We start from the raw sequence: 24371 nt of genomic DNA, 5'->3' as shown, positions 1-24371 counted from the left end.
TCATCCAGTGGGTGCTATACCGTGAAGCAAAAGATATATATTTTTATGTGCTGAAAATAAAATTTTGAATGTATTGAATAAAGAAAGAAAAGTTCGTTTGGACAAGGGACTTGACGTTACATGCGCGCAGGAGTTGTCTCGTCGAAGCTCCCGTTGAAAAGTGGTGGGAGAGAGCTTTCGGCAAGGTTTTCGCCGAAAAATATAAAAATAACTCGCGTGAAAAGCCCACGGCTGGGTTGAGCTCCTTTTCAATGATTCTCGCTCGAGAGCCTTAATCGTCTCTTTCCGGGGGCGCAGTAATAAAAAAAAAAAAAAAAAAAAAAAGGAGGGTGGTGGGGGGGAACATCCAGCCATTCTTCTTTCCGCTTGAAGTACAAAAGAGAGCGAGGGAATCTAGAAAGGCAAAGCCGCGAGCCTTTTTGTATCAACAGAACAGCCCCGAAGCGTATCGAACTATAAATTTACGGGGCGCGTAACTTTCAGCCCCCGTATACGTGGTGCTTCCTCTTCCCCCCCCCTCCCCGAGGCCTGCCACTCTCAACTTTTCCCTCTCGCGTTACCCCTTGCACTGCTGATCCTCGGAATTTACGGAGCTCGCACGAGATTACAGGGCTCCCCGGTTTTTCCGTCCGAATAGAAAATCGCTGGAACAGTGGTCACCCGAAATTGAATAAAACAAGCGCACCGCGCGTGCATTAATCAATGAAACGCTACCGAGTGATCTTCGCAACGACCGCGGGCATTTATCCGTTGACGTAAGTACCGGACGCATATGTATATGAAAGGTACATTTGTACGCGTCGTCCTTCGGTTGCTGTATGTATATATATAATATACCTGTACGGTGTGGACAGGCCTATACAGTGGGTGTTTTGTCGAACCTACGGCGGATGTTGGAACGTTACGTATATGAATTGTGTAACCCGCTCGTGACTGAAAAAGAACATCTGCGATCATTAACTCTGTTCTTTTTTAGCTCAAAGTTTTTATACACAGAGTCCACACCTACATTGGAACTATAGACGTAGAATCATCAGGTATAAGTGTAACTTTATAATTATTATTGCACAATAGTGTAGAATACCGGTGCTGCGGTGAATATTAATGAGCAAACATCCTGCAGAATAGTATACCTCGAGTTTACTTTTTCGAGCAAAACCCTCGGCTGGCTATGACCAAGAGAATGAAAGAGAGTGCAAAATGGAAGGAAAAGAAGAAAAAAAAAGGACTGAGCGGCTCGATTTATCAAGCGATCGAAAGCGCGTTTTCGCGTGCTTTTCTGCACTTACCGTTTCTATCATGGAAGCAGTGTGGGAAAGGGAAAAAAATACACGCCGCGTCTGCTTATTAAAAGCCTCGATCCATCGTTCCAGGCCGATGTATAGCACGCGCTTAGTTAGGGGGAAAAAAAAGCACATGAAAGATTTTTTCTTCCTGACGAGGCAATCTCGCCCCCCCGGGGACTGCTTATTACTGTACGTTATCACCGTATTTTCACGTGCACGACCATACCCCCCAGTACAGTTGTGTTTCCACCTAATTTGCATAAAATCCATGCACGTTGTACATAATGTACGTTATACTTTTCACCTTTGTCCTTTTTGTCGCTTTTATACGTTATTTACAGGGTTGAAAGAAATTCACGGGGATTAGCTCCAGGAAAAGGTGTTTGCCTTACTTTATAAACCTATATACTTCATGAAGTTTATCACACTTCATCTTTGTACACCGTATACACGTGAGAGCACATTATTTATTTTAATCGTTTTTTTATTTCCTTCTCAGACGTGATTTACTATTACAAAAAAATGAGCTCGACACTGCTCTAACTGAGATTATAGCTAAATGCTTCGTAAAAGGCGAATTACAACGCGTGCGAGGTTTATCTTTTGAGGAAAATGTTCGACGTGACCAATCGATCAAAACATTCGCTGAATAGGGAAAATTTCATGAGACAAATGTATGATTCACTGTCATATTGACTTTATAAACATTTTTTTCTTTTATTAACGTATTAACCGATGATGCGAAAAAAAAAAAAAAACATGTGATAAGTAACTCTTGCAGTAGACTCGACTACCGATTCAACCACAAATTATGGCTAATTGTAAGAATGTCAGTCTCATAGTCTGTATGCCAAAAAATGCATCAATGGACAAACACAGTTTCTCCCACGGTGTCACTTCATAGCGAGCGTATCCTTGCCTTTGGCTTTCGACGCGCGAAACGGTCGCCACTCCCCCAGGATGTCCCGAATCTCGTGGAACGTCTTGCCCTTGGTCTCGGGCACGAACCCATAAACAAACCCAAAGAGCGCGAAACACGAGATGGCGAAGAACACGTAGACCACCCGCGAGCCCACAGTAGAAAAAACAACCTCGTACATCTTGGTGACGGCGAACTCCAGCAGGCCATCGAATATCGTGACCACGGCCCCAGCGACGCCCTTCGCGTTCACCGGGAACAGCTCACCAATCAGCAGGTACGCCATCGTGCCCAGCCCCATCTGATAGACCACCTGGTAAACGACCACGTCGACCACGGGCAACAGGTTCGCCGCCGACACGTCCACGCCCTCGCCCCTCAGTGACAGGTACGCCCCCAGAACGCCAAGGGCGATGGCACAACCGAGACTAGCCGCCAACAGCAAGGGCCGCCTGCCCGTCCTCTCGACGCACAGCGCCGAGGCCACCCCCGACGCCAGACCCACCCCGGACACGATGATCGTCGCCACGTCCGGACCAATACCTATCCCCGCGTCACCAAACATCTGCTCCAGGTACTGCATCGTGCTGAAGTTGCCGCTCAACTGCTGGCCCAGGACCAGGACCATCACGATCAGCAGTGCCCTCCTGTTTGTAGGTTCGAGCAGTAGATGGACGTTGGCGAAGCTGAACTCGAGGTGGCCGGTGTCCTCGCCCATGTCGTAGCGCACGTCGGCCAACTCCTCGGCCAACTCGCTTGGCTCGTCGATCCCCTTGAAGAAGCAAATGGCCCGCTTGGCATCCTCGTCCCTGCCCTGGGTCGCGAGCCAGTAGGGGCTCTCGGGGAACCAGACGAAGGTGGCGACAAACAGCACCGGCACGGCCATGAGGACGTAGACGAGGACGTGGTAGGACGTGTACGGGCCAACGCTGCAGGCTAGTAGGGAGCCGGTGAAGACGTTGACGGCTACGAGGCTGCCAACGGCACCGCGGATGCCCACGTCCACCACCTCCGAGACGTACATGGGGCTGGCGGTGTAGGACATGCCCACGCCGAAGCCGAGGATGACTCGCGCTGCGTACAAGTGCCAGGCGTTTTGGGCGAAGGTGACGAGCAGCCAGCCCAGGGTGTAGAATAGGGAGGTCTGGAGTAGGCATGGTCGGCGACCGAGGCTGAAATCAGAGTGGGTTGGTGGGGGGATTTCTCGAGTTTGGGAAGTTTGGTCGTCTTACGTCGCGGCCACGTAGACGCCGTAGAAGGGGCCGAGCATAGAGCCGATTGCAGTGATGGAAATGACCCAGGACGACTCGTCCGAGGTTAGGTGCAGGGGAACCTCGCCATTGTGGGTGCTGGAGTGGCCGGTCAGGTGTGGGATCGTTGTGGTGGTCCAGCCGTACACGGTGCCCACTGACACCATCGACAGGGTGGCTGGAAAATACCATTGGTGAATTTTTTTTTTTTTTTTCTATCAAACGCTTGGGAGCGAGGATCTGAGTGACATTTTTATTTTAGGCGCAAAATACAGCTATCTTGGGCTTTTTTTTGCACCAAAAACTGAGATGGCTTCTACTTGCTTCCAAGCGTCAATCTACATCACTTACTCTGTGGGATCCTGATCACAGTCAGACCTGGATTAAAATAGTGTACAAGTATTATATTTTTTAATTACATGATTTTTTTTTTTTACTGTGATTGATTTGAATCTATTTTTAGCATTGTTCTTTTTTTCATTTTTAAAATAAGTAACGCAACAATGAAACATAAACTAACTTTTTTCTTTCTCCAAACGTATTGTAATAACGTTTTCATGGATTTAAAAACATAATGTCGAAAAAAATGTATCAAATTACTTGGAACGAGACGTAAAAACTGTTTTGTATATTTTGCCTTTCCGGTGCAGTTTTTTTTTTTTTGCTACGAACATAATACACGGGCTATTCGTACGAGCGATGTAAAATGAAAAAAAACGTTTCACGAACATCGAGAAAACTGCAACGGTGGATACATTACAAGAGAAAAAGGGAAAAAAGCTTCTACAACGTAAAAAGGGCGATGCTGGTGTACAGCTTCCAGTCGTTTACTTTTCAGCCCAGTTCTCGGTGTGCCGGCGATGTTTGACTTGCCACGGAAAATAGGACAAGGCAAAGCATGCGCGCAAAACTCGCTCGTCCCGTTATAGGCACTGTTGTCGCAGAGCACCCGAAAATCATTACGCAAAGTTGGTAGGTCGCGCTTTAAAGCATTACTCTCGCTTGTGTATCTATAAGTATGTAGGTATGTATACGTACGCGGGTTTGAACGGAACTACAGCCACGCGAAAGTTTTAACTTTATTTCGTACGTATCGCGTTTTATGAAATGAGTCCCGCTTCGAGATGGCAAAAGTTGCGCCGTAAACAGAATTCGTAACGACACTTGGGTACACCCTAAAGTTACGAATGCACTTGTGAATAAAGATATGTAAGTTACGTCGCTCTTGTTATTGTACAGTAACCCACGAATTGTCTTGCAAAACATGAAATGAATATTCAAGTTTTCGTACCGGATAGACAGGCTGCCCATTGTTTCCACTGGCTCCTCTTCTGGATCCCAGATCCAACCGGTGCAGTTGCATCCATTCTATTTTTTTTTTCCGGGATCTCAGTTTTTCAACCCATTTAACTAAAACTTCAAAGTGAGAGTTTATACCTCATTGACAGTTGATGAAATTCTTAATAAAAATATCTCAATCTCGTTTGAAAGTAACAACAGTAACTGGATAATTATTTATCAATGCGCACAGACTCTTGCATTATTTCGATATCAATCACCAAGAAATTTACGCCGATTTGTTAATCACTAAATCATATATAAATAAATGTAAAAACCACAATTATACATTATCACCGTAAACTGCAAACAAGTCTTCCTAAACCTCAGCACAATTAAACGCGATATTGTTTTTGGACGAAATCATCAACGAGCGCAGCACCGTGTACGAATGAAATACCGATTTTCAGAGATCGGCGTCATATTATGTATTAAAAAAATTCACCTTCGAAGCAGCACGACTAAAATATTTCTCACACTCAACTCTGCGAGAGTGATCTAAACTCCCTCGAGTCGATGAACAGTAGGACGCACGACGCGTTAACCGCGAGCCCGACAATTAACTCGCATCCGAACGAATTGTATCTCGTTGTCGGACTTCTCGGGCGCAAATGCATAGAGTACACGCATCGATCAATCAGTGGAGTGGGGGAATCGTATTCCCCACTTTGTAAGAACTACGAACACGCGAGGGCCTACCAACGATAGACGTCTATAGTGTAGTCGATCGGTTTGTAGATTAGATAAGTCCGGAAAAGCTCAACCATCATATTTGACTTGACTTATCGTTCAAAAATACATCTCGTGTGCATACGACATATTATATCGCAGAATATCATATAATGCTCACATAGAGTCAAAGTTCACAGTGATGACCCGTTTTTACGCAATTTATAGTGACGTACCTATACGTAACTTTGTTGTTTTAATCACTCTCCACCGGGCTTTTTTTGTACTTGGTCATTTGTCCTTGTAATTGAGCTGTCCGCGCCAGCACGTGACTCGAGACGCGCGGATTACGAGGCACGCGAGTATCGCGCGAGATTGGCGGTTGCTCGGGGAGAGATGGGGAATCTTCGGATCGGCTCGCGTGCCTTGAATTTCACCTGGGAGAGATGCCTTTCGGGTGTACGGCTGCACTAGGGTTCTCAAAATGTCTGAGATAGCCGTCGCCGTTAGTCAGAATTTTCCAGTCGAGAGGTTTTGAGATGAGATATTTTCGCAAATGCGAAATTCACGTGAAAAGTAGTACATGTCCAGCCGTTTCTTTCCTCCGTTCTATTCGGTGGCTACTAGTTGACACTAGCTGTGTAGTACAACTAAAACAATTTTTGCACGAGCCTGATGAAATTTTTTTTTCTCGTTTATTTGAACGTTTATAAGTATTTTTTAAGGAAATGAATCTGGACTTGGGAGGTGCAGCTTGTCGTAACAGGACCAACTGTTAACCCAACATCAAGGAAAAATTTCATTCTTAAACATTGCTCAAGTCACTCATTCATGGGTAAGTTGTCCAATTTAACAATGTATACTAACGCATAAAGTTTGGTAATAAAATTAGCCAAGACAATTTTTTCCAAAATATATGATAAACACGTTTTATTTTTCATCTTGATTCACAAAATTGAATATCAACTGTGACACTAGTCTTATATTGTTTTATTATTAATATATTAATACATCATGGAATTGTCATTTCAATGTATTTTACCAAAAAATGCATAGAGTTTTGTAAACCCATTGGAAACAAGCACGGCATGCACATTACATCTGTTTTAATGGAGTATTTCCAATTGTAGAGATTGGATGTAGCGTGCCTTTCTTTCACGAAACCTCGTAAATAATTTTTTAATCAAACGGTAATTTTACCTATAGACAAAAGTATTAATGTTATTCAATTAGCACAGAGAACTTTGTTACTAGAGTTCATAATTGAAACAATTGATCAGTACCAAATTTACTATGCGCACTATATCGTACCTGAACCATACATCACGTGGCCGCTATTATTTATTATACTTTGTACTCGCAACGTATTTACTTAAGTATTTTCGCAAATGTGAAATATACTCCGTTAAAATAGATGAAGTATGCATATTGTGCGTGTTAATTCTTGAGCATCTGTTGATGAAAATACTGAAAAAGTAATGACACACAATCGACACGGTAATGATACAAAATTCGATTCACGCCTCCTGAGCTTTGGGTTTGTCGGGCCTTGTCGTGCACGGGCCCGCGCAACACGACAAGTCACTCGACACCCGAAACGGACGCAACGTCCCCAGTATGTCCTGAATCTGGCCGAAAGTCCGGCCCTTGGTCTCGGGCACGTACGCAAAGACGAAAATAAACAGCACGAAACACGAGGTCCCGTATATGAGGTACGACACCTTGGAACCATAATATTCCATGATCGGATCGAAGGTGATCATAACTACGAAGCCGACGACGCTGTCGAACACCGTAGCTATAGCTCCGGCGATGGCTTTGACGCTCGGGGGAAACAGCTCGCCCACAAGTATATTTGTCATCGTGCCCATTCCAACCTGATAAACGATCGCAAACGCGACCACGTCCACGACGGGCAACAGATTTATCGAGGTCATGTCCACCTGCATGTACTCTAGCAGGAAATAAGTCCCCAGCACTATGTGCGTCACCGCACAGCCGAAACTCGACACGATGAGGAGGGATCGCCGGCCGGCTTTTTCCACCGTCGCCGTGGACAGGGCACCAAAAACCAGACTCACGGCCATGACGATGATCGTGGCCACGTGGGGCTCGATACCGATGTTCGACTGCTGGAACACTTTCTCCAGGTACTGCATCGTGCCGAAGTTGCCGCTAAACTGCTGGCCCAGGACCAGGACCAACACGATCAGCAGTGCCCTCCGGTTCCTCAGTTTGCCCAGCAGCAGGAAATCCCGCCAATTGATCTTGAGCTCGTCCGTGCCGATGTTGTTCTTAACGATCGCCAGCTCGGCGGACAGGTCCACGTCGCCCTTGAAGAAGCCAATGGCCCGCTTGGCATCCTCGTCCCTGCCCTGGGTCGCGAGCCAGTAGGGGCTCTCGGGGAACCAGACGAAGGTGGCGACAAACAGCACCGGCACTGCCATGAGAACGTAGACGAGGACGTGGTAGGACGTGTACGGGCCAACGCTGCAGGCTAGTAGGGAGCCGGTGAAGACGTTGACGGCTATGATGGTGCTGAGCGCGCCGCGGATGTTGGTGTCGGCTATCTCCGAGACGTACATGGGATTGGCGGAGTAGGACATGCCGACGCCGATCCCGTGGATGACTCGCGCGACGTACAAGTACCAGGCGTTGTGGGCGAAGGCGATCAGTATCCAGCCCACGATGTAGAACACGGGAGTCTGGAGTAGACTGTATTTGCGGCCGTAGCTGGAACATTGGATCGGCGTTATTCAGTAAAATTTCAGTGTTTGTGGGTTGCGTGGGTATGGTATACTCACATGGCAGAAAAGTAAGCTTCGTAGAACGGGCCGATGACCGAGCCTAAGTAGGTTATCGAGTAGACCAGCGAGGCCTCGGCATTTGTAAGGGGCACTGCGCGATCTGTCATATTCACGTTTGTCAAGCGCGGTATGGTTGTGGTCGACCAGCCGTACACGGTGCCAACGGCGACCATCGACAGAGTAGCTAAGAGACACAATTTAAAATAAACGTTATTAGGACAATCAGTTTTAGATGCGTTTTTTTTAATGTTTTCTTTTACATTTGGAATAATGTCCGTGTGGACAAACTGTGATTTTTAATGAGAAATGCTACTCGGAGTATGACTGGACAAAGGTTTTTGTAGAGGCATGTGGCAATTACGAAAGCTTTAAGAAAAAATAGAAGAGAAAAGGATTCTCGGGAATGCGAATCGAAAAAAAGGTCACAGGGTTACATTAAAGCGCGAAATACTCGAGTGCGTCACGTGGACACACAAAAAGGTCAAGAGAGACGCGTTTAAATGGATAGGAATAGAAAACTTGTAGGGGGAATAGATAATAGAAAACGAGCTTTCGATACGGTCTCTGTCGTTGCATTCAAAACCAAATTGCTTTGTCGAAAAAGTGTGGACTTTGATTTTCGAGGAATATCTTACAAATTCAGGCAGGTAAAACGTATGGGCCAAATTTCAATGCTAAATGGCACTTTCGAATATTGTAATATTGTTAATGTATTAGCGCAATTTTACTTGAAGCGGCTTATTTCGTATCGGAAGAAAAAACGATTTAAATTACATATTTCCTCTAGCCGAAATATGACTTTGAGTAGCGCTGTATGATATCCAATTATGAAAAGGGGAACAACGATTGCATTCATTAAATTAAAAGATGCATATGTACAAACAACTAAATGGAAATACAAATACCGTGTTGTAAATTTAACCGTTTCTGATTACAAAAAAATCAATTGTCATTTCAACTTTGGGAATATGATAAAATTCGTCGATACGAGTATCATAAATATGTCAGTAGATCAGAACAGCGCCATAAGGTGATTGATACAAGACATATCTAGTTAATAAAAAAATTATAAGCAGCATTTAAATTTAATTCAAAGGGTATTTAACCGTGGGAGGGTCCAGAGACGACGCTCAATTAAATATTGAAATGCACCGACACCACCGACTGACCAATGAATAACTCACCTGAAAAGCAGGCCGCCCATTGTTTGTACTGGGATGATGTGTTCTTTTTGTTCTCCTTGGGAGAAACTTCTATTGGACACTCCTCCTTCATGTTGCTCAGTAACTACAATCAAATTTGCAATTTTATTGTTTAAAAGTTTTTCTTTTTTTCTTCTGACGATGTGTTAATAGTAGTTTTTCGTCACAGAAGCGCTATCACCACGGGGCTATTTTGCAGCCCAAAGGATCGTAGGGTAGCCCTGGTTGAATGGCGTCCCAATGTCACAAAAAACGCCCCAAATACGGAAAAAAATCATGTAGCGATGGCACTTCTATGACAAAAAACAATATTTTCTACCATGGGTATTTTTTTAAACTTTTGACGTTTACTGTGCCCCCGGTGGGAAAAAATCTTTTTGCACCTGGTCCGCATCGAAGCAGAGCAAGCACGAGGAGTCCCTCCGACCGAGTGATCATATCTATACTGAGAAAAAAATAATAATAATACTTAATAGTTATAGATAAATTACCATTCTGAACAGTAAATCGGATGTAAGGTGGCAAAAAAATAAAAAAGTAATTATTGTTATCCGTAAAGATTATTGTTTTAACAGTAAAAAGTAGTTTTGGTTACCATTTTGGGGTAAAAATTACCATTTTGGAACACTAAACCTTAAAAGGATCGGTTGATAAATTTTACTTTCCTGCATAAAAATATTTCCTGTTCTAATCATAATAACAATTAAAACAATAATTTTTACTGTTAAAAATAATAACTTTTCTCTTTTTTGCCAGCTTACATCCGATTTACTATGCAGAATGGTAATTTTTGCTGGAATTTTCCAATAATTTTTATTATTATTTTTTCTCTCAGTTTAAGAGCTATATTTCCAACAAAAATCATAATAAAACTAAAATACGCATCTGAAAACTTGGTTGATTGTTGTACAGTAAAAAAAAAAGGAAAAATAATTTGTTGCTAACGCGAAGTAATGTTATCCATTCTTATCGCGAGATAAAAAATAACTTTTCATCACCGCAAATAGTAACTACACCTGTTAACGAGTCATTCCTCGATTATTACTACAAAAAACGTTTTATTTAAATTTATGGATTCGTCATCGTGAATTTAGGAGCAATAAAGACACCAAGCCCATTCCTTGAAATTTCAACTTGAAGAAAAAAAAATCCTTATCACCTCGCGTAATTCAAACGCGAGCCCTAAACGCATCTCACTTTTGTCAATTGCACTTTGAGAACCATCGTCTCACGCAGCTGATGCTTCATGATTGGTACCACAGACAAAATTCCCATGAGTCTACCATCACTTCACGAAAATTCCCCAAGAATATCTGCGCGCGAAGTTCAAAAGACGCGGCAAGCAATCGTACGCGTAAACTCAAACGTGTTAAGTATATAAATATCTGGATTGGCACCACAACTATTGCACCAACAAACGCCACGGAAAAAACTAGCGCGCCGAAGCTGGATAACCGATTGCGCGCGCACTTTGTGCTTAAAAAAGCTGATGCCGCACATTGCGTCGCACAACGTGCAAGCACGAGCACATGGCACTTGCGCTCCGTTCTTGCAGGGGGGTAGGAAAGCACAGTGGCGCGCGCAAGCTTGGGACGAAAGCTCGAATCGATGAGGCGTGAAAAAGAAAAAAAGTTACCAAATTATCCGTAGCCTCCATGGCACGAGACCTCGGCTGTAAGCTCAGCCGACACTTGCTGCGCACCGACGCTCATCTGCACAATGCACTCACGGTACATACATCGTACACCTACGCCTCGAGCGCAAACTGAAACGCATTACTGTTACTCATGCTTCGACTACATACATTTTTTTTTCTTTTCTCCACTATATTCTTTCTTTTTTTTTTTTTTTTCTTTTTTTTTTCACTCATCTTTCTCTTGCTCGCTTCCACGCTCGTGAACGCGCGCTATCGGCGAGGAGGGAAGTGTCGAAGCAGCGCAGGCGCCACTACACCGCTACTAATCTTTTGCAAACTTCTCTTATTGTTGTATATATCATATATATATATATATATATATATAGGCACACAAGTGAATGTTTCTACAAGTGCGCTTGTACATGTGATGTGTGCACGCGAAAAATGAAAATACAGACAGGCGTATAAATTACCCGATAACGCTGTAACTCCAATTTTTCTGAGCTCGTACTTATACGTATAGTACATCATCATCCCTACTATCCTTTTTTTTTTTATTCTAGACGCTTCCCACCTCCGTGCGAATATAATATAGACGTGCTGTCGCCGCTGACTTCGCGAGTGTTTATCGGCGACGATGACGTGCGTATGTGCTCGCTGCAGTGGAGTGTGTGGTATATTTCGTGTCAGATTCATTTAAAATTGGAAATTTAAGGGACTCGGTTTTCCACGAGGGCTGCTTTGGAAAAAATTTTTTTCACGGCCGATCGATAGATCGATTTGGGAACGGGCTCGATCGTTCAACGTTTTTTAAAAATTAAGATGTTTTTTTTTTCTTTTTTATTTACCATTAAAGTATAATGGAATGGTCGCAATGACGCGGTCGCCGTGATTTGGGACAATTGGTGGAACGGAAAAATAATTAGTCAGGATTTTTGGCTTCACTTCCGCATTTGTATATATTAAGATGATGCGGATTCACGCGAGTGAGATTTTGTCAACTGTATTTGTTCATGTTATCGGTCACAGAGGGTATATAATAAATCACGGATATCTCGATCAAAGAAAGAGCTGTTTCGGTTTTGCTGAGCGAAAATTTATTTTTCAAAAAAATTATTAGCATTGGGTAAACGTTGTAATTGTTGCAAACACACATGCCACTTGTGGTAGATAAGTAAATCTGTACCAAAGACTTTATCAAACAAATTTTTTTTTTTTTTTTTCATAAGGATTAGTTAATTACAAATTTTGAAATAACAGGTGCTGTTTTGGTATAGTTGCTTAAATAAACTGACGAAAGCGAGTCGTTTGTACTGTACGTGTTGGGAAAAATTCGGAGAACCCCCTCGCAGTTGTAAAAATGGCATCACTTTCGAAAAATATTTTCTTCCTCGTGCCTGCAGCCTAGAAAGTGAGCTTACAGCCCTTGGCTTTGCCTCGGACCATAACGAACGGGCCAGATAGGACTTTCTTTTCTATACTTTTCCGTGATATTTTATACGTTTGCTACGCCCTCGTGTGAGGAAATTTACTATCATCTGAACTTTTGGTTATCAGTACAACGTTTTCCTATGTATGGTATTTAAATTTATCTCAAAGCGAAAGAACAGTTTTCTAGTTTCATTGTTCAACAAGATAATTGTGAAACCGAGATGATACATATTTTCTGAAAGACATACCTTTTCTCAGCAAATGTACATAGTTTACAAAAAAAAAAAAAAAAAAAAAAAAAAAAAAAAAAAAAAAGTCAAGTATCGGTAAAACATATAAAAAGTACATGCATGTAGTGACTATTGAATCTCTACTGCTCTGACGTAAGCAAGAGAAATCACCTCGACCCTTTACAAAAATCGTGAAAGAGAACGTAGGTATATATTAAGACGAACAAAAAAGTGCATATGAAAAGAACGAGATTACCTTGAAAAATCTGGAGAGTCTGCAAAGCGCGTGGAAATATTTAATGCGGTACGCTCAGCTCTGCGCGAAGAAATCGGTCTCGCGATTGGCAGCACAGCTCATTATTCTTCGACGTCCCTTTGGAAGTAGAGATCGCAGTCCCCGGTGACAGTCCTGTGGTCCCGCGCGATTTACTTGACTCTGGAAACTCGGCGGTCGACTGGACGGTGCATCAATGCCGATTTCTTATTTTCACTCCAAGCCAAATATATATACATATATACCAAACACACGAGGCGCAAAGATGAAAATTCCGATGTAATGAATTTGAGTGGCTGAAACAAGTCCCCATCCGTCGAACAAAAGCCGTAACTTTCGGTCAATTGGCCTCAAAGTCGTTTGCTACTTAATTGCTCCGATACGACCTGCCGGGAGGGGAGACCGAGAAAGACAAGGTGGGATGCTTCGTCGACGGTTATCGGATATTTACTAATTTGTTCGTCTACAGGCACTGTTTCGGCTTTTCCATGTGTATACGCATGTGGGTGTGGTGTCGCGCATCTTCGTTCCACCATGAATTAAGTAGATTTTGTTTGACAAGGTTTTACGTATAGGATTTTGGAATTTAACAACAATTTACTTTAAAAGTTTATCGTTGGCTCAAGGCGATAAGAAATCGTGCTTGACCCATTTTATCAGCGACGGAGCCATCGGCTAAACAAAACTTTTTCACGTACTTTCATCAACAATTTTACTTGCTATAAATTTTTTCCCAACTATTTTTGATTCATGCAATCAAACTTTTTACCGAGCATATTTATGTATTCCTTAACTCTTAATTATTAGTCTTTATTATAAAATGACCATTACGAAACAATATGAACTTTCGGCGTAGAAGAAAAACTAATTAAATAAAAATTAAAAAAAAAATAAATAAATAAACCAAACAATAATACGGCTTATTTCCTTTGGCTCTCTAAAATAAAAGCTTTCGACATCTAGGGCTAGCCGCAATCTACCCTCTCTCGTACTGGGATAAAAACGAAGATCAACAGAAATCGGATATCTATATTTTTGAAAAAAAAAAAAAGGAAAAAAAAATCACAGAATTTTTTTTTCTTTTTAGAAAACTGGCATCTATCCTCGCCTTGGATGCATATATACGATTTAATAATATCTACTTCGACGCCAAGGTATTTATCGGCACCGCTTAAAATTCCTATATGTAAAATTCTCCAGGAGCGAAAAATTCTTTTAACGACCAAGCGTGTACAGAAAAGATAAATTTAAAAAATCAGAGAATACCGGCCACCTGTATTTTTAAAATTTACCGAACCTACGAAATTTTTAAACTGATTAACTCTTCCACAAAAGGTTCTTATCTGACAACGCTTCTAATTTTTAACGTTTGGTTTATAACATGGACTTTTAAATGACAACAAGCTTTGAAAATATAATGAAGTAAAATACCTACTTATGAAATACAAAAATGTTATCGACCGTTGTCGTTCCTTTAGCGTGACTCATGTTCTATAATAATTTAATAAAAAAAAAAATATATATATATATTTCGATACACGAGTGATTACAATAATAGCCAGTCATTGTTTACAACCACTCGAGGTACACATACACGGCAAAACAGGCAATGATCGTCATGCAAATAAGGAAGATTTTTCGCGGGAGTCAACTACAGCAGGCACACGCAAACATACGCGTGCAGCTGATGATTTACATTGCAGTGGTGAGAAATGATGGGCCGGGAGGGAGGAGGATCTCGCGGCTTGCAGTGCTTGCACGAGCAATCAAATTATGCACTGGATGAGATTTATTCGTTTATTCGTCTCGGCGCCGTTTGATTCTGCAAGTGAGTTCCTGGCACTTTGGTTCGACCTGATACTGTTGTGTTTTATTTAATCACAGCTGTATAATTTTTACGGCTTCAGGTGCCTACTCTGGATTTTAGTGATCTTCAAGTTCAACGAAAGCAATATTACCGTGAATAATTTCCAATAATTAATCCTCCCGATATACGCATCTCCAGTGAGACGTTTTATTAAAGTAGATATTTTCTAGTTGCTTTTTAAAAATCTGTGTAAAACTTTATTTTTTATCGTAAAAAATCAAAGCATGTATTTTAGGAAAGGTATGTAGGTACGCGAGTGTGTGAGTTCCGTGTACGATAAGTTATATCTCAAGTTTCCTGAAATCAATTTTTTTTTTTTTAACTGATATCAAACGACAATTCTTCATATTTTTTAAACAAATCTTTAAACTATTTTGTCTAGGCTTTTTTAAATTAACCTTGTCCTTGTTGGTGATCCAATTAAATTTTAATGTATAAATAATTACTGAGTTTGTTGTGATTCGTCAAGATAGATGTTGTCAAGACAAAATGTAATTAATAAATGAAAATCTTACGTTATTTACATATAAAAATAGATACGTAAACTAATTTGTAAATAAATCAATTGGGAAGAACAAAAATATACGAAACGATGATTCGATGCAACAAAATAGGGGTTGTATATTTATGTAAGCTCTAATTTTCAACATAACAATGTAAAGGAGAAATATCCGAATTTCAGTAAAGCTCGATGAAATAACCATGTTAAATTAAATTAAATTAATATTAATACCAAACGGCCATGTTGACATAAAAATTTGATAGGCTGAGGTGTGATACTTGATGTAGTTTATTAAACTACATAGACCAAGTTGGCACATCTGTTAAATTAATGTTTTACTTTCGTACTAACTGAAATCTTAGTACTGTTATTCGGTGATCATGTAAAATATTTTTTCTCACTAATAAGCAAGTAGCATAATCACATCAAAGTTGAAGGATGTTTTTCGTAGGATTTATATAACTTGAGCGAAAATTTTGACGTGTCTGTAAAATATTAAAAAAAAGTTATTGTCAAGAATAAAAGAGTAAAAATAAATTAAATACTATTACTAAGTATTTATTTGTATAAACACGTCATAAATTATTTTTAAAATATTAATTTTTTTTCAAGTTTTCAGTCGTTTAGCGGATTGTTAGATACTTATATTTTAAGTAAAAGTAATGACTTATCAATGATGATTAGAAAATGAAATAAAATTTTGAAAAATCAATTAAACGAAACGAGGCTCAGAGCGATAGGGGAATCGTCCATTCTACAATTAAACTTATATATTTGATCTCTATGTTTTAGTATATTCTACGAATACTTCGAATTATAATAAACAAGTACGACATGGCGTACGTGATAGCCCCAGGAAAAATATTCGTACCAGCAAATGGAATGTAGTAAGCACATTAAGAATATCAAAAAGATCAGAAAAGCCAATCAAAGATTTAGCTACTATTGGATTCAACAACTTTTTTTTGTGCTCGAATATTATTAACAATATATGTATAAGGTATTATGTATAATTCGTACGAATATGAGACTTGTACCTTCACAGTTTTTTTACCTACTTTATCTATTGTACCTTTTTTCAAAAAATTTTCTAATTTAACGGATTAAAAAAAATGATTCCTTTCGATTGTAGAAGACAACTTTTTTTGGAATCAGCTCGAGTCGTAATCCAGAAATTAATATTCAGCACATTGCAAGTCGATACTTCCGAATCTTTTAAATATTAACGGTGATATAGTCGTGTATGGGCCTCGTAACTGAACCTTATTTGGATGTAAAACCCACGAGCCCAGCCAATGCCCCTTGAAATCTCTTGAATAGACAAAAATTACAAAAATCGAGATTTTTCATCGTTTTTCCCACTTAAAATCAATCATACCGACCAACCAAACAAAAATAATTTGAGCAGCATCGCGTACACGAGAGAAGCCAGAAATTCGGCAAAGTTGTCGACGCTGCTTCTGAAGTTGTGCCGTTCGGGACACGGACGGGCATTGTTAGTGACATACTTCCATGCAACAACTTGTACGCCACTGCAGTGGCTGCTGACATCCGAGAGAGATCTCGACTGCCGCGATACAATTAACTGTTTGGCAAATCGACGACGCGACGTATACAGTATTGCACGCTGCTAATGCCATATGCAATTGTTGCCGAGAATCGAAGTACGCCAGACGGGTGTAGAAGTATATCTGAGTCAAGTTGCTACGTAACTTCGAAGCCCCTCGTTAAAATCGTTACTTCATTTTCGATCTCGAGTAACGAAGCGAACCTGTGTATCGATCCGCCATTTGAAATTTCACCCAACTATAGACGCGCGTTAATCAGCAGTTTCGAAGGATAAAAAAGTAAATAAATCCACATTAGCAGAGGATCAATGCCACGGGTGAAATTGCGCGGAAAAATCGGCCGTCAAAAGTGCCATACATAGGTTGTTCGCGCAATTTGCGTGACTCGTTCCCTATACGCGCGCCGTTGCATCAAAAGCTCCCGTTTATACGTTAATCCCTGTGGCGGTGCGCGAATTTCCGGTCACTGCTAACTGCCAACGAATTTCCAAACGAAGCTGGAGCTCTGGTGTGTTTCCACTCGTGATAAACATCATTTTTCGCTAAATGGCCCAAAATGGTCAGAGTCAATGATATTAACAATTTTTGTTTTTTCCCCCCCTAAAGCAAAACTGGAAAATTTTATACTATTAATGTCCGACAAAATCGTTTTTTTTTTTAATTTGCTTCATATCAACAATCGGGCAATGCATTCGATAAAGCGTTTAATAAACACCGTCGGACGTTGGAATTTTGAAACGATAATTTTACTTTCATTTGACACGCGCCTCCCTGAGTCGAATCTCGTTCGACTTCCACTACGAAATTTCGAGCTTAATCTTTTTGCTTGGATTGGATAGCTAATTGCTGATTAAATGGGTTTTCGAAGCTTCCTTGATTGATGTTTCGTAGTAACTTGCCCCCCGAATTGATTTGTTTTAGGCGTTGTTGATCAATTGGTGTTTTTGTTTGTAACAAGATGTAAATTCATTTATAATAAAATCAATGAAAAATCATATGAATCAGATAAAAAAAATACCCATAGGAATTTTTTGCGCTTCGCTTGATAATTGCAATTGAAGGTATAGAAAACGCCGGTGGTAATTAGGAACGTCAATTTTTTTTACTCCCAGAACCGTGGCTTCCTTTTATATCCTTAATGAGCATTCAGTGTATGCCGTTCGTCACACACACTCGGACACGATAGTCTTTCTCCTCTTGATTCTTTTTTTTTTCTTTTCAATACTGATCTCGTTTTCAGTACCAAAATATGACGTTGGAACTGGAAAGCTATTTCCATTTGTCAACAACTGAATTCGCCATTAGTGAGTTGAAACGTATAGATGAGTCTTTATTTTGTTTTTATATCATTTTTTCCTCTCGTTTGGCCCGTCACCTACATTCAGTAGCTGCTACAGAAGCAACTCTTTTCCAGTGAAACCGTTTTATGTCCTACAGATGAAACTGAGATGAAAATTATATAGATTCTGGAAATGGAAAATTTTTAATGGACAAATGATTAAACTAAAAATAGATGAAAATGTCAATATTTAATTAATTAAATAAGTTCTGCATTTTACAAAGCAATAAGTTACATAAGTATTCTCAATTAAGACAATTAAACAACTAATATAAAGTCTTTATAATTCTTTTATACATAAAAATAAACTCGTACATCTAAAACGATTCCCGATGAACATTCATGATTTCATAATAATAACACCGTTGTATCGCACGTTTTCATGTACGTGAAGTACGTGACTTTTTTCCGCAAGACGAAAGCGCACGATTTTCGTTTTTCTTGAAAAACGTACGATGATTAATTGATTGCGTTATTTGCCTTTATCCCGACTAAAAAGTAAAACAGGCCTTCAACTGAGATTCCGAAAATTTAAAAAAGAGCTCTTACATTTTACGGTTTATAATGTAATAATTGCTTCGTGAAACTGGATAAAAATAAAATTAAAAAAAAAAAAAAAGAAAAAAAAAATTATCATTACTGTTATTGTTATTCGTGAATTTTTTAAAACTTGATAAGGCTCAAATGTTGCTCTTCGTGATTTTTATTCCCTGTCTTTTTAATCATAGATTATAGTTAATTATTGCCTTAGCACAACGGAGTTTGTAGGTCTTGACTGCACCATCGCGCTGAAATCTAGAGAAAACTGTTCCTCAACACCTGGAAGACGCTGGAGGGTCGACGTTTGACGAACGAGGACTCACCCCACCTTTGAAGAGCGCTAGCACCAAAATTGTTTGATTTTCGGCAGTACAAGCATTGTTCCCTATTGTCTCCGTTCATAGGCATTGTTAATAAGTTTTTTTTTTTTCCCTTCACATGGCTTGTGTCGATAAAAATGCTAACATTTATAACAAGTGATCGGCCACGACATTACAGTAGCGTATTAAACAGCTGACTCACAGTAATTATTGTTACTATATGTAAAGAAAAGTATGCGCTCCCGCACACTTGGTTAGAAATTAAGGCTAATCTTGCTTTTTTCTGATTTAACATTTTCGGTTAAACGCCGCAGTCTCACGCACCACTGCGCTCAGTCGATTTCTCAGAGTAAGACATTTATCTTCGATACTCTCAGAAATATTCATGCTAGAGCCCTGTTTCATGCCTTGCTGACTTTTTCATCCTGAGACTCGTAGTCTGACATCGATGTCGATCAGTCACTAAAACCACACAAAGTCCATCATTAACATAATAATTAGTCAAAAGCACGAGTTACTCAAGTAGATCGCCGTTAAAATACCTATCGCTGTTATCAGAGGTGCCCTCTTCACTGCAGTCGAGGTCAAGCTCGCCCTGGATTGCACTCTGCAGATCATCGACCCTCTGCAGAGCCAACCGTAGGTCATCCTTGACCACCTTGGTTTCGGCCTCAGCTGCTTCCAAGGATTTCTCCAGATCGCGACGCGCTCGCGTGGCCTCTTGCTCCCTGGCCGAGGCCGAGGCCGCCTCCTCGCGAACCTCGCGCAACGAGCGCTGCAATCTACGCGCCGCGTCCTGGGCGCTCTGCTCCTTCGTGCGCAACAGAGCGCTTTCGGACTGCAGTTTATCAACCGTCTCTTTCAGTCTCGCTATTTGCGTCTACAAACACGTGAAGGGATGATTAAATGAAAAATGTCGATAATTGTATGTAGTCAAATGTAGCCATCACTGACCTCTAAACGTGCCCTCGTCGTCTGCTCGAGCTCGAGCTTGCTTTCGAGTTCTTTGGTGCGGAACTCGAGACGCCTCGTCGCCAGGCTGTTTGCCGTGGGATCGCCGAGCTGCTCGACCGATTCGAGCCGCTGGCTAAGCTCCGACAGCTGATCCTTCAGCGACGATTTCTCAGCTTCGAGGGCAGCTATCTGCACCTGGGACTCCTGTAACTGCGCCTGCTCGGCCGACACTTGCTGAACGGCCGCGCGGTATTTCTTCAGCACCTGCATGGGGAAACAAAACCACTTCCATCAGATTCATTCTTTTTCATCGCAACGTCAACCAATGACAAAAAGAAATTTACCTCGGCTAGTTCCTCTTCGTTCTCCTCGAGCTGGGATAGCAGCTCGGCTCGCTCTCGATTCGCCGTGTTCGCGCGGTCCTCGGCCTCGGAGCGCTGCCTCGACGCCTCCTCGAGGGCAGCCTGGGTCTCGCTCAGCTCCTGCTCGATCGCTTGCTTGGCCTTGACGGCCACGGTTCTGGCGCATTCGGCGTCCTCGAGTTGATTTTTCAAGTGGCGCAGAGCGGCCTTGCCCGTGGAGTCGCCCTTTGAGCGCTCGAGCATCATCTGGGCGTCCCTCAGCAGAGCTCGCGTCCTCTTTAGGTCGCGCTTCAGTCTAAAATGAAAACGCAAAAAGGGACGGAGTTAATGATAAATTCGGAAGAAGCTCATTCGAAGAAATCACAAAGGGCTTTCATCCGACCTCTGCGTAGTCTCGGCCTCGACGGCACGGTCCGTCCTGTCCTGGTCCTCAATGGCCACGAGTCTACGCTCGAGCTCGTGCTTCTCCCTCAGGACGATCGTACGCTCCTCGTGCTCGTTCTCCAGCTGCTGCTCCAGAGCCTTGACCTTCTTCATGGCGCTGCCCCTGACGTCCTCGAGCTCCTCGTCCCGCTGCTGCATCTCCTTGCGCATCTCCTTGCGTTGCTGCTCTATACTCATCTCCAGGCGCAACTTGGCTTGCTCCAGTAGCTGCACCTGGCCCGCGAGATCGTCCAGCTCCTCCTCCTGGTCTTTGACCTTTTTCTCCAGCTCGTGCTTGGCTTTCTTCAGCTGTGCCACTTCCTCCTCCGTTTTGCCCCCGAAGGTCAATTCCTCCAGCTCTTGGCTCAGCGTTTGCAGTCGCTCCTCCTTCAGTTCGATCTCCAACCTCGCGTCCTTCATTGGGAAAAAAATCGGCAATTTTTTTAGTGGTCCACCAAAAGAGCAGAGGAATCAAATGACCAAGTACTTACACTCAGGTTCTGCTCGATCGAGAACTTTTCTGCGATCGCGATTTCTTTCTCCCGTGCGAGTCTCTCGCGCGCGATTTTCTCCTGCCTCAAGTCGTCCATCAAATTTTGCGTCTCCGAATCAAACCTGCAATAATAATACATCAGTAATGAGCACGTGTGTTTCTTTTTCCATCATCGACGGAGCGCTGGTCGGCTCGTTCAATTTGCGCAATCGATTGCCCCAACGAGAGCCAATACAGTCCATTTAACTCATCAAACCGTTTGCCCAAGTGATCGTAAGAGAGTGTTTTTTTTTTGTTTTTTGTTTTTTGTTTTTCAATTCGAAATTTGAGATAATCGATGAAATTGTACGGTTAGTTTTTGCAAACGCTCGTTCATCGCAAAGTCATTTGAGCGCGTATTTTCGTTCGATTTCAGAGTCAACGTCCTCCGCGAAGATTACACCGCTGGTTCTCTGAAAAAAAAAGGCCATCAAGCGTGGGAGTAGCGAAAAAAATATACTGCAGCGCAAGGGAAGATCATCAACGGGGCTGGTGTAATCACGCGATCGTTGCACCGTCGAGAAGAAGAGACGAACGGAAAGAAGAGCGAAAAACACAGCGGCGTAAAGGCATAAAAAGCCAAAGGGGCGGCGAGCCACGGAGACATAAAGAGACGGAGACTCACTTCCGCTGCTTCTTCTCGAGCAAATTGTTCCTGGCTGTCTGCTCCTCGAGCAGGAGTCTCAGGTCGTGCATCTCCCCGTTGAGCTTCTGCACCCGCCTCTTCCACTGACCCACGACCTGGCGCTGCTCCTCAACTTCCTCGTAAGCGTCCGCCAACTGTGTACATGTACAGAAATTTTGTCTCATGATCATTGGCAGAAAAAAAAAAAAAAAAAAAAACATGGTTTATCGAGTACCCGTCAATGGTTCATCAAATTAAACTATAATTGCCGATGGCGCGGGTGATTACGTGCAATAACCTAAACCATCCGCATGGATGTTTTAGTCCTGATTGATTAGTTATGATTATCCTCACTGAACGCGATTTTCACCCCAAAAGCAGTATAACAAACGGGTGAAAAGAATGAAAAATAAAAAAAGTGGAGTCGTCCAAACCTTCTTCTCGAGCTGCTTCTTGAGCCCGACGAGCTGCTCGAGGTCGTCCTCGTGCTGTTGGGCCATCTTCCGCTTGGTGAACTCGAGCTCGCGCATCGCGTGCTGGTACCTCTGCTTGTAGACACCCGCGTCCTCGCCGTCCTCGGCGTCGGAGGCCAGCCCGTTGAGATCGGCCGCTCTGGCGTACAGCAACTCCATCTCCAGCCTCTCGGCTTGCTGCTGGAGGCTCTTGTTCGTCTCGCTCACGTCCTGGAGCTCGCGCTCCAGCCTCAGCCGCTCGGACTGCTCGGCGTCGATACGCTCCGCGGCCAGGGTCGACGTCGAGTGCTCCTCCGCGAAGTCGGCCGTCATCTCGCTCAGCTGTAAATTGACCAGTGGCCCGAGCACGTTAATTCCCTCCTCGTCGGCGCTACGCTTCATTATATACACATTTCACTCTGACGCAGCGCGATTCGCGCCTATCTTATCTCGCGCGGTGCGTCTCTTGTATACGTGTATACATATACGCAAAGGTTTCCCCAATGAATTGAAATTGTAGACAAAAAGGGACCGGCTCTGCATGGAAATGGGCGTTTACGTTAATCTTAGGGATTTCAGTGCCCAGAACGAATTCTATTCAACTCCGGACCAAAAACAATCTGCCACGCGTCAAACATTGCAAACCAAAACAACATGTCCAGTTGTTAATTCAACACACACACGCTCGTCAAACTTTGGGCACTATTAGTATGGATGATTAATTGGTAAATAAAACACACTGAACTAGGCTTATGTTACATTTTACCCTCGTTTTGGTTAATGGCACCAATTGTCGCACCAAGACTTGAAAAACAAAAAAAAAAAAAAAAAAAAGGAACCTTCTATCGCACGCGTAGCAAAAACCAAAAGGAAAATAAAATGCCACTCGCTGCAGCAACAACGCGTCCAAGGCAGAGGAGCATCTACCTCCTCGTCGCACTGCGACAGAGTCCTATCCTCATCCTCCTCGTCCTCGTCCTCCTTGCCGCTGTCCTTGCGCGACAGCCTGGACGAGCAGCTGCCCGCCCGGCTGAAGTACTGGTAGCCCCTGATCAAGATGTTGGTCGCGCTCTTGCTCCGCGGCACCGGCCTCGATATGTCCGGCGACTCGCAGCCCAGGCTCCTCGCGTCGTCGCCACCCTTGCTCAGCCGCTTCCACTCGTCCATGACGTGGTCGGTCCTCTGGAGGAAGCTCGATATCTTGGCCGAGAGGCACGAGGAGGCGGTCTGCGGCTCGAGGTGCGACGCGGTCGGTCGGAAGGACTGCCTGACCTTTTGCTTGTCGATGCCGAGGACAAAGTTGAGGCTGGCGTCGAAGACGACGGGTGCCTGCTCCCTCCTCGACAGCTCCTCCAGATCGAGCTCCAGGTCCTCGGTGCTCGCCGCCTCTTGCGGGTAAACCCGCCTCGGGGTGGGCGAGCCGCAGCCGAGGGCTTTGCTGCTGCTGTTGGTCTGGATCGAGCAGAGCGAGGCCGAGCGCAGGTACAGGGGCAGCCTCGGGGACGGCGAGCGCGGGACCGTCAGGGTCGCCGAGTGCGGGCGGATCACGGCCACCTTGGAGCCGGCGGGACTCCGGGGGTAAAAGTGACTCGGGGGCAGCGGTGGCCGACGATTACTGATCAAACTGTTGTTGCTCAACACGTCCGAGTAGACGCTCCTGTCCAGGTGGAGACCCGGAGCCGGGGAGCTTTGCAGCGGGACGCAGTACGTTGTCGGGGCCAGCGGCATCTTCGATGACAATATCTTCGGCGGACGTTTGTTTGTTTAATCGATTGATCGTCTCTCTCTCTCTCAGTTCACCTCCTCGATTTTATTTAGTGGAGATTGTTACGGACATTTCGTAAG

The 24371-nt window shown here is 43.1% G+C and overlaps 2 protein-coding genes across 4 annotated transcripts in view; both read right to left on the bottom strand.

The window, feature by feature from the left end:
* Nucleotides 1–1717: 1717 nt before the first annotated feature.
* On the bottom strand, nt 1718–11157 carry LOC106642832 (uncharacterized). The gene is made up of 7 exons (XM_089588878.1): nt 11108–11157; nt 9454–9556; nt 8267–8453; nt 6983–8195; nt 4747–4843; nt 3438–3633; nt 1718–3377 (listed from the first exon to the last, which is right to left on the bottom strand). Exons 1-7 carry the CDS (start codon nt 11126–11128, stop codon nt 2180–2182), a joined length of 3015 nt encoding a protein of 1004 aa, XP_089445004.1. The 5' UTR covers nt 11129–11157; the 3' UTR covers nt 1718–2179.
* A 7332-nt stretch (nt 11158–18489) lies between these two features.
* The window catches only part of LOC106642853 (Myosin heavy chain-like), a 112091-nt gene continuing 106209 nt past the window's right edge, over nt 18490–24371 (bottom strand). For all 3 annotated transcript variants that reach the window (XM_014357749.2, XM_014357751.2, XM_014357752.2), the window contains 8 exons: nt 22509–22868; nt 22075–22229; nt 21409–21532; nt 20877–21331; nt 20477–20789; nt 20133–20396; nt 19721–20058; nt 18490–19640 (listed from right to left, as the gene is read on the bottom strand). In XM_014357749.2, the coding sequence (XP_014213235.2) occupies nt 19634–19640; nt 19721–20058; nt 20133–20396; nt 20477–20789; nt 20877–21331; nt 21409–21532; nt 22075–22229; nt 22509–22868 (2016 nt within the window). In that variant the 3' untranslated portion in view covers nt 18490–19633. The remainder of the gene's footprint in view (nt 19641–19720; nt 20059–20132; nt 20397–20476; nt 20790–20876; nt 21332–21408; nt 21533–22074; nt 22230–22508; nt 22869–24371) is intronic.

Source organism: Copidosoma floridanum, unplaced genomic scaffold (assembly GCF_036245765.1).
Source record: "Copidosoma floridanum isolate Cflo_tuat_1 unplaced genomic scaffold, Cflo_Japanese_pri ptg000007l, whole genome shotgun sequence".
In the NCBI taxonomy this organism is placed as follows: domain Eukaryota; kingdom Metazoa; phylum Arthropoda; class Insecta; order Hymenoptera; family Encyrtidae; genus Copidosoma; species Copidosoma floridanum.
Note: the sequence above shows the minus strand (reverse complement) of the source record. Positions and strands in the feature narration are given on the sequence as shown.

Coding starts and splice junctions, on each gene's coding strand:
- LOC106642832 (XM_089588878.1), bottom strand. CDS start 11,128: ATGGAGGCTACGGATAATTTG. Junction 8,196..8,266: donor GAAGCTTACTTTTCTGCCAT/GTGAGTATACCA, acceptor CCAATGTTCCAG/CTACGGCCGCAAATACAGTC. Junction 3,378..3,437: donor GGCGTCTACGTGGCCGCGAC/GTAAGACGACCA, acceptor CTCTGATTTCAG/CCTCGGTCGCCGACCATGCC.